Here is a 21,926-nt window from a genome sequence, read left to right as displayed (position 1 = left end):
CTGTATTTAAAATACTCTGTGGCATTATGCAGTTATCTTTCATTTTATTAGGAAATGAAAAAATATACTAAAGTGTATAATGGAAACTTAAACAATATCATCAAAGAATCTAGTATCTGTCAGGGGGAAGAGGCAGGATTGCTTCTGATAGATTTAAGTTCTAACCTGCCAGACAGGTGTTAACCTAAATTGTAGCATGGCTGTAGGGTGTTTGCCTCCATTAGCTGACTGTGAGGAAGGTAGCCAGGATGTTTTCAGTGAACAGTACCAACCTAAGTATAGTCTGTCTTTTACAAGCCAAAACTCTGAAAAAGTCACATTGCTGTGTTTTCCAGCTGTTGGAATGGTCTGTGTGTTCAGAAGTCCTGTCACTACTTCAGGGAACTACAGTTGCATTTTCCAGGGCTTCCCCCCCGCATTCCTCCTTTCTTCTTAAATGTTTGTATAGCTTGGGCTTTATCAGCAAGCTTCAGAAACTAGATTTGTGCTTTCATTTCTTCCATTTTTTAGGGTGTGAGCTTTGTCATCTCTTTACATACTTATTTTCTTCCTGTCCCCAGTGGCATTTCTCACTCAGTCACCTCAGATATGCAAACAATAGAACAGGAAACACCTGCAATTGCAAAGCCGAAGAAAAAGTACACTGATGATGTAGAAGACTCATATTTCTCTTCTGGTTCAAGGTAATGTTTATTACCTTTTTATTTGGAGTGGGGGTAGAAGTATGTGCAAGTTAATGTATTCAAATATACACAATATATGTGGAACTTCAGATCAAAACAGAAGACAATTGGACATGTCTACACCCATAGCATATTTTCAGGGGACATCTGAATCAGAGAAGTTGTGAAATAATTGACCTTGCCTCTATTACAGATGTATTTATAAAAAGGAGGAGTTACTTTTTCTGAGGAGAAGGTAGTCTGAATTAGTGTTTACAGGTTTTGTCTTGTTCAGGGTCTAGTCTCTACTTGCACAGACAGCTGCCATATAAGCTTTCATTTCCTGTATACCGAATCCAGTGAATTTTTGATTTTTTGTCAGAATGACTTGTATTTGGTTTTGTTTGGGTTTTTTTTCCTTCCTTGTGGTACCGTCTTCTACTTCCAATTTAAAATTAAACAAGTATCAAAGTCTGGTACTAGGTATACTACAGTTGCATCAGACTTTTAGCTGGACGCATGCCAAATGCAAAAACTTAAATCTTTTTGAGGTATTGTGTGTTGGATGTATTGTGTAGATGTCTGCAGTCTTATTTGATAGACTTTTATGTATCTGAACATAAAATGTAAGCAAAAAATAACTGATGAATTTTTGATCAGAGCATGAATGCAATGCAAATTCTAAAATACTGCTGTTGGGAGGGAGAAGAAAAAGCATTAGTCCTACAGGCAGTAATTGCAATGAAACGGCTGTTTCTGGACTGATAGATAGAAACCTCGGAAGCCACCCAGGCGAAGGGCTCCGGAGCGGAGGATCGCGCCGCGGGACCCTTCCTAAAGCGGCAAAACCGCGGCCAAACCCGCGAAGGCCAAAGCACAGGGGGTGAGAGGGTGCCCCAGCACCACCACCCCCCCCACCACCCCACCCCCCCCCCCGAGCCGGCGGAGAGAGCTCCTGACGAGCGGCAGCTCTGACGCAGCGTGGGCGGGGACCGGAGGGACGGCGGCCGAACCCCCTCACGTGCAGGAGCAGCCCCCAGGGAGCGCGAGCGGCCCGGAGCGCCGCAAACAGGACGTGGCGGGTCAGCAGGGCGTGGCGCGGCATTGGCGCAGGCAGGGCGTGCAGGGAAGGCGAGCGGGCGGGGCGCAGCCCCCCTCCTGGCCCTAGAGGCCAACTCAACTAGTAGTCGTCGCCCTCCCAGAAGAGGACCAGCTATGGTTTCCACTCAGCCGAAAGCCGTCGCCAGAAGGAATGTGGTGACCCGGACGGAGCCCTCACGCAAGCGTACAGCTGTCCAGGTCTCTGGCTGCAGGGAGTGCCTGAGCCTGTCACTTGTACCGGAGGGCAGCAGAGACACCACCTGTGTGCGGTGTGACCAGGTGGATGATCTGCTCAGCCTGGTGGCAGAGCTGAAGGAGGAAGTGGAAAGGTTAAGGAGTATCTGGGAGTGTGAGAGGGAGATAGATTGGTGGAGCCGCACCCTACCGTCCCCGAGGCAAAGGCAGCAGATGAAGGCTCCACGAGAAGCAGAGGATTCCCTGCCCTCTTGCCACCAGGCAGAAGGAGGGGACCGAAGCGACACGGGGGAATGGAAACAGGTCCTTGCTCTGGGTGCCAAGCGAACCCCTGCCCGGCCTCCCTCACCTTCCCAGTTGCCCTTACACAACAGATACGGAGCCCTGGAACTTGAGGGCCAGGCAAATGAGGATGTAGATGAAGGTCCATCCAGGGGGTTGCCGAGGGTGAGGCAGTCAGCCCCATGCATTATGACTGCTTCTGCTAATTAAAAAAGGAGGGTAATTGTCGTAGGCGATTCCCTTCTGAGGGGAACAGAGGGCCCAATATGCCGACCAGACCCATCACAGGGAAGTCTGCTGCCTCCCTGGGGCCCGGGTCAGAGACATTACTAGGAAACTCCCTGGTCTGGTACGGCCTTCTGATTACTACCCGCTGCTGGTTATACAGGCTGGCAGTGATGAGGTTACAGTGAGAAGTCCAGAAGCGATCAAAAGGGACTTCAGGGCACTGGGGTGATTGGTTGAAGGATCAGGAGCACAGGTGGTGTTTTCCTCAATCTCTACAGTGGCAGGGAAGAATGCTGAAAGGAACAGGAAAACACATCTGATCAACACGTGGCTCAGGGGCTGGTGCCATCAGAGGAATTTTGGCTTTTTTGATCATGGGGAGGTTTACACGGCACCGGGCCTGCTGGCGACAGATGGAGTCCAGCTGTCTCACAGGGGGAAAAGGATTCTCGCTCATGAATTGGCGGGGCTCATCGAGAGGGCTTTAAACTAGGTTCGAAGAGGGAGGGGGATAAAACCAGGCTCACTAGAGATGAGCCATGGGGTGGCATGCCAATGCTGGGGGCGAAATCGATAGCCCAGCTCAAGTGCATCTACACCAATGCATGCAGCATGGGCGGCAAACAGGAGGAGCTGGAAGCCATTGTGCAGTGAGATAGATATGACTTAGTCGCCATCACAGAAACATGGTGGGGTGACTCCCACAATTGGAGTGCTGCAATGGATGGCTATAGACTCTTCAGAAGGGACAGGCGAGGAAGGAGAGGCGGTGGGGTGGCTCTGTATGTTAGGGAGTGTTTCGATTGTCTAGAGGTCAACGATTGTGATGATGATACGGTCGAATGTTTATGGGTAAGGATGAGGGGGAAGGCCAACAAGGCAGATATCCTGCTGGGAGTCTGTTATAGACCACCCAACCAGGATGAAGAGGCGGATGAAGCGTTCTACAAGCGGCTGGCAGAAGTCTCACAATTGCTAGCCCTTGTTCTCGTGGGGGATTTCAACTTCCCAGATGTCTGCTGGAAATACAACACGGCAGAGAGGAAACATTCTAGGAGGTTCCTGGAGTGTGTGGAAGACAACTTCCTGACACAGCTGGTAAGTGAGCCTACCGGGGAGGTGCCTCGCTCGACCTGCTGTTTACAAACAGAGAAGGACTGGTGGGAGATGTGGTGGTCGGAGGCCGTCTTGGGCTTAGCGACCATGAAATGATAGAATTCTCGATTCTTGGTGAAGTAAGGAGAGGGGCCAGCAAAACTGCAACCATGGACTTCCAGAGGGCAGACTTTGGCCTGTTCAGGACGCTGGTTGAGAGAGTCCCTTAGGAGACGGTCCTGAAGGGCAAAGGGGTCCAGGAAGGCTGGACGTTCTTCAAGAAGGAAGTCTTAAAGGCGCAGGAGCAGGCTGTCCCCATGTGCTCTAAGAAGAACGGGCAGGGAAGATGACCGGCCTGGCTGAACGGGGAGCTTTTGCTGGGACTCAGGAAAAAAAGGAGAGTTTACCACTTGTGGAAGAAGGGGCAGGCAACTCAAGAAGAGTACAAGGATCTTGTTAGGTCGTGCAGAGAGGAAATGAGAAAGGCAAAAGCCCAGCTAGAACTCAATCTGGCCGCTGTTGTTAGAGACAACAAAAACTGTTTTTGCCAATATATTAATGACAAAAAGAGAGCCAAGAAGGACGTCAAGGTGCTGGAGCGTGTCCAGAGAAGAGCAACGAAGCTGGTGAACGGTCTGGAGAACAAGTCTTATGAGGAGCGGCTGAGGGAACTGGGGTTGTTTAGCCTGGAGAAAAGGAGGCTGAGGGGAGACCTTATTGCACTCTACAACTACCTGAAAGGAGGTTGTGGCGAGGTGGGTGTTGGTCTCTTCTCCCAAGTAACTAGTGATAGGACAAGAGGAAATGGCCTCAAGTTGCGCCAGGGGAGGTTTAGATTGGACACGAGGAAAAATTTCTTTACTGAAAGAGTGGTTAAACATTGGAACAGGCTGCCCAGGGAAGTGGTTGAGTCACCATCCCTGGAAGTATTTAAAAGACGTGTAGATCTGGTGCTTAGGGACATGGTTTAGTGGGCATGGTGGTGTTGGGTTGACGGTTGGACCCGATGATCTTAGGGGTCTTTTCCAACCTTAACGATTCTATGATTCTATGAAACCGGTGTTGCTTTTATAAGCTGCTTTTATTGGATTGGTGCCACAGAAACATGAAAATTTGTACCTAATTACTTGTAGACAGGCAAATAAAAACGCAAATGCTTTTGTGTCATTACTTCATAGTGTAATCACTAGTGGCAGAAATGCAAATGTGGTACCAAGTAAACTGGCAGCAGTCCTGTAAAATAAAACGTATCATTTCAGTGCTTCTCTCTTTGTTCCTTGAAAAGAACTGTTACTGCTCTCAAATAATTCATAAGCCTACTAGCAGGCAAAGGATGAATTATGGAAGAGGCTTTTTAATGTGTTTTGGTTCAATAATTAGAAGATAAATTGTAATCTAGCTGTTCCTGGCTCTTGTTCTAGTTATAGCAATAGTAGAATCTAATTGGAGGTGGTATATAAATTCAGTCCCTTTAAAGAAAGCATAAAGTCAGATTGTTGGACTTGGTAAGGTTTTTAAGGTGGTTATTATCCTTTATTCCAAGCTGTGACTTTGAAATGGAGGTAATTTTAGTATCATCTTAGTATATGCCCAAAAGCAAAATAATCATGCTGGATATTAGAGTGCTGATAAGTATCTGTAAGTTAAGCAAGCTAAATGTCTCAAGGTTTAGATATATAATTGAAGCCTCTCAAAATCCTTGGATTTTAATTTTTCTTTTTGCTACAATTAATAAAATCTTTATTAACATAATAATGTAAAATTTTATTTTCTGTTAAATGCAGTTTTTCTTTCTCCCTCTGCCCCACCCAAGTAGTGAAGAAGTATTTTGCAAAGTTAGGAAAATCTGAAAGGGAAGGATGGAGAAAATAAGTAATTTTATTCAAATCAGCTCTTGTAGCCCCTGCACCGTCCCGTGGTCTTGATGGCCATTGTGAGATTGGATGGCTTCCTATATATATAGACACACACACCCCGCCTTGTTTGTTATTACACATCCATATGGAACTTTTAAAGATTGCTGTGGCTTCTTCATTGGGTGGGCAGGAATAAGAGCTTTGCTATGTAGTAGCTTCCTTGCAGATTGTACACTGTGCTTCTACACTCCGCTACCATGGGAACATACGACGTAGAAACTGAGAAGTCAGGCGAAAAGAAAATGACACTGGTTGTAGGAAAACATGTAGTGCCTTGCCATATTTCTAAGCTGATGTAAGGGACAGAGGCAGCTGAATGAAGAAATTTGGAATACCACCTACTTTCTGCGTTCCTTTTATTTATATTACCTGTGATACTGCACTGAAAACAACCTAAGCTCACGGGAACAGTGAAAGATTGAATTGGTATAGTGCTGTGCCCCAAAAAGTAGATTCTGTGATTTTCCTTTCTTTTCAACTTTCGTCTATGACTCTTACTTTGGATTTTCCACCTGTATGCAAAAGGTGGAGGGGGTAAAAAGCCTCATTTAGCAGGAAAAAAAATACCTTCAGGAATCTACTGTGTGTAACATCCACTCTGTGGGTTGATACTGTGAAGATGAAGACTGCATTGCAGTGAATCTCCTTTGCTCAGAGTGCTAAATGCACTTCCCCTTGTCTGTCAGGAGAGAAGGGGAGAGACTCCAGTTTCTTGTAGAAGTTCATTCCAGATCTGTCTCTGCTATTTTACATGGGCAGAGATGGGAGACTTTGCTGCTGAAGGTGTCACATTTCTCATAAACTGCAAAAACAGTGTCCTGACTATTCATAACACAAACATGGAGAAAGTTTTTTTTAAAGGTGCTTTTCACAAAATATAGGTGCAGACTTTAATATCCTGTGCTTGTTCTATTGAATGATTCCATTCTGCTAGACTCCTGTCATTTTGATCATCTTACTCCCCAACTGGTCGTACGCAAACTTTAAGAAAGTTTATTTAACCACAAAGGGAAATTTTTAATCTTTGGCATTTTAATAGGTTTTTTTTTTTTTTCAAGTGTTTTCCATATAAGTTTAGATATGTGTAAATAATCAGAGGGGAAAAGGTCAAGATAAGGTATTACTGGAATTGACAAACATGCTTCATTTTTTTTTCCCTTTTCTTTCTGTTTGTGTTTTCCCTGCAGTTTTGATATACAGGAGAAGATTGTCGTATTAAATTAAGACTCACTTTTAAGAAATATGTTATCTAGCATTGTTTTGATAAAACATGTTACAAAGGTCAGAGGTATTTAATACTAATACTTGTATTTAAAATATATATACAGAACCAGAGACAAGGGCTTTCCTTACTGCTCTGAACTATGTTTTTTGATGCCTCAGAAAATGGGAGCAGATTCTCTGCTTGTGTAGCTTATGGATTGACTTGTATGGAACTGTGAGATTAGCCACTGTCAGCCCCTTAGTTAGAAAAGTTTGCCCCATGTGAAACCACAGCACAATTGGATGCCATGGGTTAGGTGCTCTTGGATCTCTGGAGTGTTCAGTGCCTTGAAAGTTGTGGTGGCTTTTTTCATAGCTGGTTTCTTAGTATAGAGTGTCAAGAGCACCAGGCCTTTATGAGCAGGCTACCTTACCTTGTAGGATCATCATGATGCCTTGCTCATAGGGTCGATCCTGAAGTTTTCTTAGCTCCTGAAGCTCTTAAACCAGTCAGGTATCTTGATAATGTTCTTCCCAGTGCTTTGTCTGACACTAAAGAAGAAATAATACTTTGAAGTACTAAGAACTTTGCTCTGCTGTATTTGGTGGGACCAGATCTTTCAGGCAGTCCACTGCATATTCATGACCATGTCCAGCCTAAAGAAAGGCTGAACTTTTCATTTGGTTAAATATGCGTGCAAAAACCTAAAAATCCATTGGATTCAAAGCTTCTAACCAATGTTATGAAATCCAAATTATTCACTGACAACTACCATTGTGCTGAAAACCTACTTGCTAGTGAACACTTACTAAAACAATATTTATTTAACAATATAAAGTTCCTACTTTTTCAAGACTTTTTTTTCTTCTTTTATTTTAGGTACTATGATTCTTCAGATTTGAGGAGCAGCACTTTCTCTAAATGGGATGACAATACAGATTCTTTTTGGAAGAAAGAAAATAACAGTAGAGATGTTGATGTAATGTTAACTTCAAAAAGTACAGGATTTTCAGACAGGTATACAAAGAAAATGTAACTGATTTTTGTACAGCAAGGCCAAGCTTGTTAGTATGATTTGAGTCCGGGTCACAGTAGTGGGATTTTTTTCAGTCTAGAGGGAAAATTTGGCCATAACTTTAATGAGCAGTCAAGGGACTTCCTGGCTGAATTTCCTTTGTAAGCTGAATTTCCTGTTTAGTTATTTTACATTTTAAGCACTGTTTTGCGCAGTGCTGTAGAGTATATGTACTGGAGGTAATTTCCAAAGCGTTTCAGCAAAAAAAGAAGTAGACAAAAGATGTGGAGAGAAACTCAAATATTTGTGTTGTCCTGAGAGCTACTTGCTTTCCCTGCTTTGTTTATTGCCTAATGAACCAAGCAGAACCCAGTTACCAAATGAATGAAACTGTAGGGTACTCAGCTTTCAGGATGAAGGTACTAAAGATACTTGCAAACAACAGGTCTGATTGTTGCGATGATAAAAAATGAGTATATTTCTTTTCTGACAACTGTGTTTTTATCTTTGTAATCAAGTGGAAAATATAAGAATGTGGGGGTTTGTGTGCTTGGTTGGTGTTTTCTGCTTCTGTTCTTATTACCTGTATTTTCATTTACCTGTACAATGCAGTTTGTGCACTTCAGTACAACTTTTTTTTTTTAAACACAAACATGTTCAGTTGTTTCCTAAAGACTGGACCAGTGATGCATATTACACAAAATAGGGGTTCATGTCCCTAACATTATCACTTCCTTATTTGAGTACATTTATTTAAAAAAAAAAAAAAGAAAAAAGCAAGTGTTGAGTATGTATGTTTGAGGTGGAAGGCAGTGACAGTTCAAAGGATGTTGAATCTTTTTGTACTATTAGTTGAAATCTGAATTTCACTGACATTGTGTTTTTGGTTTTTTGAGGTTTTGTAGAAATATTCTGTCCTTGTTGACATAATTTTGGCTTGCTTTTTAAATGAACTCTGAAAATAAAGATACAGGATTGATGAATTTGAAATACTATGTTTTCAACATCTTGTAAAACTGTCACTGGAATTTTATTTGCTGCTATATCAACTTAGTTATCTGAATTTCTTTATCCTGGGTTCATACTGATTTAATTTTTATTAAAAAAAAAAAAATCACAGTTGTATTCTAGGCTTCGCAAAACAAAGATGGTAGTGCTTCTTGTTTGATTTATTGCGTTCTGCCATGATATAAATAAAAGTTACACTCACTAATGCAGTTTATTTTTCTTTTAGGCCTACATCTCGTCGTAAGCCTGAATATGAACCATCTTTAAACACAGATGAGGCACAAAAAAAATTTGGCAATGTAAAAGCAATTTCATCAGACATGTATTTTGGAAGGCAAGATCATGCTGATGTAAGTAGAAAGCAGTGATAAATATTTTTGAATGTTAAATGTTCTTTGACTATAAACATGGTGTTCTTGTATAGAGAGAAGGCAATAAATAGTTAAAATTGGTAGAATTAGTAAGGTTATAGAATTATGTCCACTTGAATATTTGTTTGATAGAAATATACAAGTCTGTGATAACTCTGATAGTTTAGTATTTCCTAAGGAGTTGCAGCTGCAAGTAGGACTTTACCTCCAACATCATTCCTCTCTGATAGAAGTGGTAGCCTATGATTCAGCAGTCTTCATTTTTGAAAGAATCAGCCTGATGCTGGGTGAAGGCTTACTTCTTTTGTTCTAAATACCCAAACTGATGCTAACAAACCATTGTTAAAACAGCTGTCCCCTCTGTGTTTGTTACTTGGAAACTTTATTACTATTGTAAGGCTACGTAAGCAGATAAACGGTTCAACAAATAACATGTAATTGAATCAGCCTAGGAATAAAAACCAGATTGATAGTGTTGCATTTTGGAGGCAAGGCATCATTTAAAAAAATCTATTTTTAATGAAAAACTAACAATGTAAACAGTAATGTAAAAAAAATATAATCAATGTATTACCGTTCCCAAGGAACTCAGAAAAAGTTGAATTAAAAGCATCGTGATTAGAAAGGTTAACATGATGCTAACTGCAGTGCTTTTTCCTTATCCTACCCAACCACTGCATTTCACACTTTTTAGTTGTTATGTTTAATGGTTGTGTAGTTCATTCTCCTCTGCCTTTTCAGCAGTCCCCTTTTTTAGGGTAGCTAACAGTGGGTAGGCCTCTTGGTGTCGCAATGGTAAATGTCACTCTTCGATCAACTCAGAAATGAGTTGAGATGATGACAAACTCACACCGTGTAAGTCATGTGAAAACTAGAAATGGGAACAGCTTTCAGAATGGTCAACTTCAGCTGGATTTGTATGTTCTAAAACTGTATCTGTACTCTCACGAATTATCTGACATGACCTCAAAAGATGACAGCATGCTGTTACAATACTTTTTCTTCTCAATTCTTTTGTAGTATGAAGCAAGGGCTCGACTAGAAAGACTTTCTGGAAGCTCCTCTATAAGTTCAGCTGACTTGTTTGAAGATCAGAAAAAACAACCAGCAGGTACATACTGAACAGAGTGAGAAACTAGCGTGCAGCGGGAAATGCTCTGGTACTCTGCTTCTAGTTCCACTTATCAGCTAGCTGTTGCTGTATTCTGTAAGAAATGTGCAAAGTGCAGTATGCATTAGTATTGCTAGTAGGTCAAACAAGCATGACAGGTGTAGTCATTATTTAAAACAAAAATTTCAAGTTCTGTATTTTCAGTTCAGTAAGTTCAATATTTTATACTTTTTTTTATGTAACTTGTTGCAAATAATAGGCTGACTATATCATAAATAATTTTTATCAAAGAAAAACTAATATTTGATTATAAAAACAAACGAGACAACACCTAAATTGACTGTCAGGTAGATTTTTTTGTTACCATAAGTAACTTATATTTATATATGTGAAAATAGATGTCATAATAATATTGAATCTAAGAGGAATCATTAATAAAATGTTAGTGGCCTTGAAATTCCCATGTAATCTGTTGCATGGCATATCCATTCATTGGGATATCTGCTTCTAACACTGGTCTTGCCAAATTGTTAAGGGAATTTTGCCATCGGTTTGTCTGTTTAAAAGATTTGTTGGAACACCTTACACTGGAGATTATAGTTCATCAAATTAGAAATGAAGAAGTATTAGGTTAGATTGACTGAAAAGTAGCCCCTTAGGCTGTTGAAAATCTCTCATTCTTTCCAACACACTTTTTGGGTAGTGCAATAATGTGAAATAGAAAAAGTAAGAAATACTGGAATATTTTACTGACCTGATCAGTTGGGTTTCATTTCGTAACTTGTAAAGAAATGGAAAAAAAGAATTACTGAAGAACTCAAAATCTGTGAGTAATTACATGAATAGGCTGGAAAAAAAAACAGTATGCAGCATCTGATTTTACTTTGGAAAAGTTGGAAGAAAAAAAAGCCACATGACTATTCAGTTTTGATCCCCTGAAAGCAAGTTTTGAATACACTGGCTAGTAGAGAAATAACTCCTGTTACCAGTTACTTAAGCTGGATTTTAGTCAATTGAAATGTTAAAAAAACCAAACAAACCAAAACAATTAAGGAGGGGAGGAGACATAAAGCAGAAATCATGGTAAGTTACTTTAGCCACTTGAAAGAATATTTTCAACATGATGTCATACTTGTGATTGAAAAAGATGATGGGAACATAAAGAAATAGTGTTTCTTTCTGAATTTGTAAACAATAATTTTTTCAATAATATATGGAATCGTGATAACAAATATTTTGTTATCTAGCTATTGTTGAATAGTACTTTCTTCATCCTTTTAATTTTCTTACATACAAATTATTTTATATGGAATTAATATTTCCTGTAATTTGTGGGGTTTTTACACAGTAATGAATAAGAGAATGAACTAGGAAAAGGTAAATATAAGCTAAAGATGGGGCAAATTGGCTGATATATATATCTCTGTGTGTATATGTGTGGATGAATGTGCCTTTCTACGTACATATACATATATACGTGATAAGATTCTCACCGTATTCTGAATAAGGGTACTTAAGGGCAATTATATAATGTTTACTATGTGTACGTGAATTGTGCACACATGATTATTCACCATTGACCACTTAGAAAGGTTCTTGGGGCTTGTGAGGGGCTTGTGAGGGAATGCAGAGATTCCTAATACTGGAATGAAAAATACCTGCCTGCAACTTGAGGTTAGTTACTCTCTGTGACTGGCATGTAACCCAACAGTAAATTTAAAGTTATATTACAAAGACTAAACTTCTGCTAAATTTTGTGGGTTGTTAACTGCTCTAAAATAATAGTGAGGAAAAAAAGCACCAGGAATTATTAGTTTGTATATTATTCGTTCACACTATATTCAGTCCACAGCATCTTTGTTTCCTGCATGTTTTTCTGTTACACCCCCAACCCCAAAGACTTATCTTTTGACAATGGCCCTTCTTGGAGAAATTCTACTGCACTGATAGCTTGTCTGGTGTTGAATTATTGCCAAGGCCATCATCAGTTCCATTAAAATAAAGGTTACGAGGAGACAGGAGGCTGGCAACAAAAATGCTGCTGTAATTCTGGGGTCCTTGCCAGAATAAAATGTCCTTTGAATCTGACGTTGTTTTTATGAGCACTGCTGAGATTTTAGGGTAGAACAGTTTTGGGATGCTTGCTTTTGTTCAGAATGCTGTAGGAACTATTCACCAAAAAGAGGGGGCTGCAAGAAAATGCTTTTACTTTGCATTGTATCAGTCCTGTTGCTTATGAAAGATGGCATGTCAGATGGCTGACTCGTAGATGCTGCTTTTGAAGGAAATCACAAGAAAAAGAGTTGCTTTCCTGTCTCATTTACAAGAAGTTTTTCCTGCAACCATACATAACCAGAAAAACCAGAAAATTCATGTGGCTGAGAAGCCGTTAGAGCCTTTCTCAGGTTATTTATATCTGCAAGTTTTATTTCCATTACTTTGACTTTAATAACAAAAATGCTGAAGCATTTGATAAATGGAACAGATCGTAAGGGAGTCAAAATTACAGTTCAGAAATAGGGCTGTCTCAGTGACAGTGAATTTTTGAAAATAATCTATAAACAAGTGTGCCTGTGCGTTGTAGAAACAGCTACTAGCCGGCTTTAAAGGATGGGGTGGGAAGCTCTCTGAATGTGACTATGCATCTGCTGCTAGGAACCAGCCACTTAGCTTAGGCAAATCAAATTATCTACAGTAATGTCTGTCTTGGCCTGCTAACAAGGCAGGTGCCTTTAATTTCCCGTGAAGAGAGGAGCTGCAGGTTCTCTCTCTCCTCCTCCTCCTGCACCCCTGTTCAAAAAGAAAAAAAGGAGAAGACAGGGTTGCCAGTGCGTAGCAATGTTCTGTATGGAGCTGCTGTCAAAAGGAGTTACAGTTGTGCGGGTTGTGGAGTCTGCGGCTGGACGAGCTTGTCCGAGGTTCAGTCACTGCTCACAGGTTACCCGTTGTGTTCGGGCCCATTACGACTGTCAGTTGGCTACATGTCTAAATTAAGGCTACAGATTGCAGTCTCCATCTTGAAAACAGTCTGGGGATGCTTCTTCTCAGAAGCCCCATTTATTCCCGAGATCATAGTTCTGTGATGCTGGTTTACTGCCATTTGCGCCTTTTACAGTATCAGGTATTTAATATTAAGGCGTGGCAGTAATTCTTTTTGCAAATGAGTGGGTGATTGTAATTGTTAGCGTGTTAATACTTACCGTGCCGTTAGTTTTGAAACATTTTTGATTTCTGTTATCTTTAGGCCTATACTTTTCATAACAGCAGTAGAGCTAACACTTCCTGGCCGAACTATATTGGCTTTAAGGAAGGCTGGATTGCCAGCTTTGTTTTGGAGTTTTAAAACTTACTTACCTTTACTATAATTTCTATAGAATTTTCCAAGCCTCAGATGTAGTAATGCAAAATATGTGTGTATATCCAGCATGCAAAGCATACCTACGCATGTACACAAATAGGGTTCATCCCTTCAGCCACCACTGAAGTGCATTCATCTTTAAATTGCAAGGTAATAACAGCTGGATAGGATACAAGACAAAGAACATTGCAGCAGATTGAAAGTGCAGAATAAATCATACATCATCCAAACACTAATTGCTCAGCTGGGAATATAAAGTGTAGAAGATGACACTCTGAGTGGAATTATGAACAACTGAAAAAAATTAAAAGGAAGGTGCATTTAAGAAATTGGAGATCGATGCCTAGTGTTTTTTACAGTGTCGATCAGGCATGGGTATTTAGTGCTCCTAGTAGTATATTGTACTTCAGGGGGAAAAAAAGGCTGCTTTTAATATGAAATTCTGTTTTCTTCTTGTGTGTGTGTGTTCTCCTTTTAGGAAGCTACAATATTACAAATGTCTTGCCTTCAGCTCCTGATATAGCTCAGTTTAAACAAGGAGTGAAATCAGTGGCTGGAAAACTTTCTGTACTGGCTAATGGGGTCATGACATCTATACAGGTTAGTAAAAATATTGCAATATATTAACCATCAGTTAAAGTCTTTTTGTAGGGATTTAGTATCATGGATCCTGCTGTTGAATCATCTTTAGGGAGAAAATAATGAATTTGGTTTTGAGCTTTGTAGACCTCTCATGGTAGACAGTAGATCTTTATCCTTTTAAAAATATATCTATAGCTGATAGCTCACCTTCCTTAGAGTATCTTTTTTGCCTTTTCCCTTATACAGTTTATTTCTTTTCTTACAATTGAAACAAAAATTTCATAATGGAAGTTATTTGCTGTCACTTTTTTTTTAAAGTAATAATAGTTCATAACTCAGAATAGAATAGTTTAGTTGGAAGGGACCTACAGCGATCATATAGCCCAACTCTTGAATTGGCTCTTTAACTGACTTGACAGTAATACCTTTGATCCATGTTTGTGTACAAAATTAAGACATCCTGGTCTCAATAGTGTAAAGCATGCTTCATGCTCCAGTTAGTTTGCGTTTCCTATATGAGGTCAGTGGGAGCTCTCGGGTGTTTGAAAATCAGGCTCATTATCCTGGAGTTTAACCGTAAACTCCAGTTCTTGGAAGCGCCGGTCAATTTTCTTTAAGTCTTTAAGAATTAAACTACTATTTATTTTACAAATGTAAGTAAAACTAATTTCTTTCAATGGAAAACATACTCATGTCTGTCTTTGTTTTACTTTTCTAGGATCGATATGGTTCATAACATCTTTTGTATCGACATAATTAAGTACACTAAAGAAGGATTAGCTCTTCAGCTACACGAGTAATCACACTGCTGATTCGAATGAAGGTTGCCTTAAGACTGTTGATGTTTTTACTTGTTCCAGCATTTTTGTTTCCTAGTGCAGCTTTCTGGCTCAGCCTCTTCTTACTGCTAGTTCATCTTTACAGAGCAGAAATCTTGTAGCAACTTGTTACATTGCATATGCTGCTTTTTTTTTTTTTCCTCCTTTACGGTCTTGTATTTCTTAGTGACCTTAATGTTAGATGTTGGAAGCTTTATTTTATTACTGTTTTGGCTGTGAGGCAGGAAAGAGAAAGAAGGATGAACGCGTACATTGGAAATGGGGCTTCCTAACAGAAACCTCAGTGCAGTTGCATCCTTACTCACCAGTCATAACTTGTCTTCTGACTGTCTTACGAGCTGTGGAGAAGAAAATGTAAATTAAGCATATGCTGAGGTGGTATTTAGTGGACTGTAGCAAAATAGAGAACTAAGTTAAACCTGCACTTATCAGGAAGTAGAAGCTCTTGCAGTCATAAATAGATGTGCATTAAAGTGATGGGGAATTAGTGTTTTAAAACAATATTCCTGCTAGAAAATTGTATGCTTAGATGTGAGGTATGGAGAAGACAAGACACGTGGTATATTGAATAGTGGATTTCATCTTGTCATGGGAACAAGCTATTTATTCCTAGTTTTGAAAGTTACAAAAAATTGCAATATAGAATCCTTAAGTGCTTTTTAAAAATCTGTATTGTGTACAAATTGGAAAAAAAATTAAAATATATACAGGACCTAATAGAGTAGTTAGTTAAATGTTAAAAATGTTTAGAACAATCTTAATGTTTTGATAAATTATGAAATACTGAATGAGGAAATGGTGGGGCTGTGTTTTAGACAGTCTAGAATTTATTGCTGATGACATCCTGTTTAAAAATGATTATGACCTTGAAGAAAAAAACCTCACAACCAAGAATGAGCTCAAGTTAATTCTGTTCTGTAACTTTATTTCTTAATTCAAATTTTTAAACTGCTGATACCTAATAAAAACAATTGACATAAACTCATTTTTTAATTAAATTTCTATGTGCAGACACTAGTCTCCAGCTTTCTAAATACTGCCATCTGTATTCTGTCTCTACAGTTTCAATTAGGGAAACTAGCTTTTCTTATTAAATTGCTATAGTGATTTAGAAATCAAAACACAAAGGCTGGGCTGGAAAATAAGCTACTGTATTGAAATACTGTGTTGAAATACAGTTAGCAGTATAGCTGTATTTGGTTTTTAATTTCTAGCTGCGTTTTATATTTAACTCTTAGTTCTGCTAACTTTCTCTTGTGGCTGTTGCGTTTAGATTTATTAATCAAAAAATGATCTTTCTTTTTTGAGAGTAGTACAAGATGAGCATTTGTTCTGCTTAACTGTAGAGCTTTACAATAAAAGACTTGCTTTGTTTTCTCCTTTCACACCCTATAGAGATGATTTTGCTAATACAACCAGAAAATATACGGGTCGGGGCTTGCATTGGTTTTCTCTAATTACAGGTAACGATTCTCAGTTTTCAAACTACTCTTTCAGTTAAGTCTACACACAGTAGTAAATTTGTTACAAGTAAGAAGTGGTCTGATTTTCAGAGTTGCGATATACCAACAGCATCCAGTGACTTGCAGAAGACCTGCTTCTCTGATAACTAGGCTGCATATTTAGACATTTGTGTATGGATGCAGTTGCTTAAATTAAGACAGTGAAGTATAACAAAATGTAGTCCTGTCACCTCCCGTGGTTTCTCATATAGGAAAGTGTATGTGAGATCCCCTACACTGAAATAATTGTGTGCATTTTTTATGCATCATTGCAATACAGAGAACTGCTCACAGATGGAAAATATGAAAAATCAGTATTTTCAGTACAAAGTAAGAAGTTCTAGCAGGAAACAACTATGGGGTTATCTTAAATGCCATAAAACGTGCAACTCTAACAGATGTATAAACTTTTTCCTTTTTGCTGCAATCTGAAGATTACATCACAACGTTCTCTTACTGGTGAACGACAATTCAATATTTTCAGGAATATTGTGCAGTTCAACATAAATTGGATTTGTTGTTGCAGATTCTTTATGGCAACCTGTGTACTGCTAATACGTTCTCTTGACATTCTCTTGACACAATGGCTGGATGAATAGCTCTTGACCCCCAGTACACCTATTTGTGTCTTTAATAAACCCATGAGCTGTCACTGCGTTTTATCAAATAGAGGTGGGGAGGGGTTGCCATGTACACTGGAAGAGCCAGCTTTGACTCCTCTAGTCTCCTGGGACTTCAGGATGCCATGGCACCTCTGATCCTGCAGGATTTGATTGGACTGGGTCAAAGGGAGAAAAAGTCTAAACTTAAAATGAGGTTTGCATTCCTGCTTTCTTGTGTGTCCTTTTCCTGTCTCTCATCTTTTGCTTTCAAAGACGTTTGTCAGCCTCTGATAAGAGGGGCAAATGACTGATGCCGCTGCAAGCATCACAGGTTTTAGAATGCATGATAAAACCATGTATTGGATCTGTTTTTCTGACAAGTTTGCAAGTGAAACTTGGCACTGGTCACCAGTTGCATTTTTTTGCAGTTCTTCCCTTAATCCTCTCTTACTACAGTTACACATCTTGCTTTTTCAAAGCTGGAACTGAATGATGGCAGCAGCAGCTGTGAACCATTCAAGCTAAACTTTCCTCCTCTTAAAGTCCAGTAAGGATACTGCATATAAGGGGAGGGGAAAGAGGATTATTTAATACTTTATATTTCAGAGAGTTTATTTTTGTAGGTTAAATTGAAAGGGCTAGAAAAATGTTTAAAGTTAGTTGTTAAAACACCAGAACCAGCATTAATTCGATGCAGAGACCTGTACTCTCCTTCCCTGAGTAAACTGTGAAGGGTGGAGGGGGGAATCTTGTTACCGTCTGTTTCTCTTGCTTTTTGCAAAATGGGAAATGCTCAATGCTGTCATTCTGGTCTGCTTCACATTGTTCCACTGCTGGGAGAAGCAATTCCAGAGCCGTTTTGATGCTGATTTAAGCTTTTTGTTTTAGAAGGATTTTGTAGTGCAAGAGTGGGCTGAGTGACTCCATAGCATAGGAGTCTGTAAATGTCGCTTTAGCTTATGTGTATTTTAACACTGCTGTTGTCCTGCTCTTGAGTCAAAGAAGTCTAGCTGTCATTGTAAATCAAGGGTGAAGCTGAAGACCATGTAAAATGGTGTGTGCTTGGTTTGGTTTTGAGGGGCTTTTACACAAATTAGCTTTTTTGCATATCCATGCATATGAGACTGGATTCTCTTTGATCAGTAATGGTCAAACTGGTGTCCTACAGACCTGGAGGTTGCTGAGGTGGTACAAAGCGGAAAAATTGCATTCATCCTTTGTCCTGCTGCTCACAACTTCAAAGGCAGTAGCACTGCCTTTGTCTTCTTGCAAGATCAGCTGTAACTGTCAGAGTGTGTTACTTTTAGTGCTTTCAATTTAAATTTGCTCTTAGTGTCTATTTTTTAAAACCTTCAAAGGGAGCCCAGCCATGTGGTCTCCCACACAAAGCAGTACGGTCTCATAGTTCTTTTTCAACTTTGATTTCTGTGAGACTTTTCCTTCCCTGTATGTGGTAAGCACTGTTGCTTTCTTCCCAAGAAGATGTGGAAACAGAACTGTAGCCCTGTTGAAGCAGTCCAGAGAGCCTTGTGGCGCTTGGTGGGTAAGTAGAGGGTTGTGTCTGTCCTGTTTGCAAACTATGCAAGAACAGTTTGGCCTCCGGTTTGCAAGCCTCTAAGGGTGCACCTTCTGCAACAACCTGCTTGTTTTTAGAGAGAAAAGGAGAGGAGCAGTAGAAGACTTGGAACTTCTTTCCGCTTTCAGCTTGACTTGCAGCTCCGTACTGAAGCTCTGCAACACTTATTTGTAGCTTTGGATTTTGTGTGGTTAGTCTGACCTTTCTGTTCAGTTGTCTCTAAGAGCAGGTTTTGAACTTAAAGGTAACTATTTGTGTATCCTAGCTAACAAGAGTTCAAATCAGTTGCCTACTTACGGACATCTGTTGCCATTAGAGAAGTCCTAGCATACCTTGCCTGATCGCTGGCTGCAACACCAGAAGGTGTGGGTCTCCTGTAGTGCTGCATCATCAATCACGAACACAAGGGCATCTAAAGTACCTACAAGTGGGCACCTGGTTTGGGCCCCGTGTAGCTGCTTTACATGGAGCAATATGGATATCTACTCTCCACCATTTGTACTGATGCTCCATATGCTTACAGCATGAACTCCTACATTTTCTCTTAACTGGGAGATTGGTATGGAAGAGCTGTGGCTTTCCTCGGTGAGGGGTGGAGAAAATAATTGTTGTTGACGGGCTGGTTTGGGAAGGCATACGGCGGAAGTGTGTGAGACAAGATGGCAGAAGATTTGGGTAGGCAGGAGGCAGGTTTGGTGATGAGGACATGGAGATGTTCCCATCCCAACACTGCAGGATCCTATAGTGTGAGAACAGGATTCTGCAGTCTGAAGTTCAAGTCAAATGCTTTATTGGTTCATCAACTCATGAGCCAATCAATATAAAACAGCATTTGTATTTATAAATTGATGTGGTTTTCTCTTGGTTTCTGTAAGATCAAAGATCTTCGACCTTCAGCAGCCCCACAACAGAAGGGTCCTCTGAGAGACCAGGCAAGGTGGACAGCTGTTTAATTTCTTCCGTCTGCAAGGCAGCTATACCAAAAGCCCAGCGGTACCCTTTTGGGTCCTTGAAATACCCTCTCCTGAGGTAGTCTATGCCAAGGATGCACGGAGCCTCTGGGCCAGTCACAATGGGGTGCTTCTGCCACTCATTCCCAGTTAGACTCACTTCGGCTTCCAATACAGTTAGCTGTTGGGATCCCCCGTCACCCCAGAAATACAGATGGGTTCTGCCCCTGTATAGCTTGATGGCATTAGGGTACACTGTGCACCGGTGTCTGCTAGAGCCTTATAGACCTGTGGGTCTGATGTGCCAGGCCACCGAATCCACGCAGTCCAGTAAACCCGGTTGTCCCTTTCTTCCACCTGGCTGGAGGCAGGGCCCCTCTAGTCCTGGTCATAGTATTCGTTTCTCATTTCCTGTAAATACGAGTCAGAAGTCTCTTCATTAAGATCAGAAGTAAGATCAGCCCTTCTACTCTGCCTGGGGAACTGCCCGCTGGAAAGTGGAGCAGCAGTTTTCCTGGAAGAACCCCCTTTTGTGATTGTTTTTCCTTGCAACTCACATACCCGTGCCCCTAGGGCTGCGGTAGGTTTTCCATCCCACTTCCTCACGTCCTCTCCGTGGTCATGCAGGTAAAACCATAGGGTGCCCCATGGTGTGTACCCTTTATATCCTCTCTTGAGCAAGAGAACACTGACTCCTAATAGCCAAGATACTGGTCTGTACAGGTGGCGAATAGGACCTATCCTCTCTGAGTTGCTGGACCTCCCGGGACAGTTTCTCCACAGCCAAGACGAGGGAGGAAGAGAGACTTTCTTCGTATTGCTGGAGTTGGCCAGCAAATTCACCCACCGTTTGTCCCTCTGTCTTTCCAGGTCATCACTGCCAATGACTTGGCATATGACGATGGTGCGCTCCTTACAAACTTCTGCCACATGGGTCGTGTGCACTTGACTTCATCCGGATCTTTGGATAGCTGCTCATTGCTCAGGTCACCATAAATCACCTCCAGCACAGCTAATTCTCTCAGGAACTGGATACCTCTCTCCATGGTGATCCACTTGCTGGGCGACATATGACATCTTCCTTGAAGGGATACCTTTCCTTCACGCTTGACAAGAGTCGCCTCCAAAGGTTGAGGACTCGTGTCCCTTTTTCAATCACTTTGTCAATGCCCCCTTCCCTAGAAAGGGATCCCAGCTGCCTGGCTTCTTTACCCTCTAATTCCAGGCTACTGGCCCCGTTATCCCAGCATCGGAGCAGCCAGGTGACAACATGCTCGCCTGGATGGCGGCTGAAATCTTTTTGTATATCTTGCAGCTCACTCAGGGATAGAGATCGGGTGGTTACTGCCTCGTTTATGGGTTCTTCCTCTTCTTCCTCCCTGAGCAGCGGCCGGCTCTCCTCCTCCTGTTCTCATGATGGCCCTTCTCCAAGGTAGTCTGCGTCGTACACTTCTTCCTCTGGCTCCCTTTTAGAAGAAGCTGCTTCTTTACTAAACGAGCCGACTTCTGCTTCCAAAATTTCTTCTTGTGTACAGGGGCAACTGATACCAGCACAGGCTGGTTCTTTGGTTCAGCCGCAGGGCCTGTCGCCGGGGTTGGAGTGGCCGCAGGGCCTGTCATTTTATCATCAGATCCGGAGACCACCTCTTCCCCTTGAGGGTACTGAATGGTGTTGAACAGGGCTCGGTAGGCATGGGCCAGGCCCCGGCACATTGCAGTGATCTGTGTCTCTCTGGAGTTGCCAGGGTGACAGCATACTTTTTCCAAATATTCTACTAATTTTTCAGGATTCCGCACTTGCTCAGGGGTGAAGTTCCAAAACACTGGGGGTGCCCACTGGCCTAGGTACTTGCCCATGCTATCCCACACACCCTGCCACTCATAACTATCCAGCCTTGGGGCAAATCTCTGGATGATATTCTTAAATTGCTTATTAACCTTAGACAAAACCAAAACAGTATTCCCAAGAAGTACCAACAGAAGTATCTTAACTACCCAAGGATGTTCAAGATGCTGAAAAGTTACTGTAATGAAGGAGGAAACATCATAGAAGAAGGTGGCGAAGCGGCCATTCTGTATTTCCTCCGTAGAAAAACTCTCAGAGGAAGGGCTGTAATTGCTAATTGTCTCCATGAAGTGGTACCCACAGTACAGTAATGGCTTCAGTACAAAGCTCAAATACCAGATTAAGCTCAAGGCCAGTGTTTTAATAACAAACCTCCCAGGCAAAACATCACTAATCACTGCAGACCACAGCAAACTGCAAAACAGCCGCTTGCTCCCCTCCCCCCTCCCCTCCCCCCCCGGTGGGATGGGGGAGAGAATTGGA

General features: G+C 41.1%; 1 protein-coding gene across 1 annotated transcript in view; it reads left to right on the top strand.

The window, feature by feature from the left end:
* Positions 1-15,977, top strand: part of ARFGAP3 (ARF GTPase activating protein 3) — a 39,503-nt gene extending 23,526 nt beyond the window's left edge. Inside the window, exons 11-16 of the mRNA XM_076343717.1 lie at positions 561-683; positions 7,563-7,700; positions 8,933-9,056; positions 10,098-10,188; positions 14,025-14,146; positions 14,847-15,977. Of these exons, the coding sequence (XP_076199832.1) occupies positions 561-683; positions 7,563-7,700; positions 8,933-9,056; positions 10,098-10,188; positions 14,025-14,146; positions 14,847-14,864 (616 nt within the window). The 3' untranslated portion in view covers positions 14,865-15,977. The remainder of the gene's footprint in view (positions 1-560; positions 684-7,562; positions 7,701-8,932; positions 9,057-10,097; positions 10,189-14,024; positions 14,147-14,846) is intronic.
* Positions 15,978-21,926: the final 5,949 nt, after the last annotated feature.

The sequence above is a fragment of the Aptenodytes patagonicus genome, chromosome 1 (assembly GCF_965638725.1).
Source record: "Aptenodytes patagonicus chromosome 1, bAptPat1.pri.cur, whole genome shotgun sequence".
Taxonomy (NCBI): domain Eukaryota; kingdom Metazoa; phylum Chordata; class Aves; order Sphenisciformes; family Spheniscidae; genus Aptenodytes; species Aptenodytes patagonicus.
Note: the sequence above shows the minus strand (reverse complement) of the source record. Positions and strands in the feature narration are given on the sequence as shown.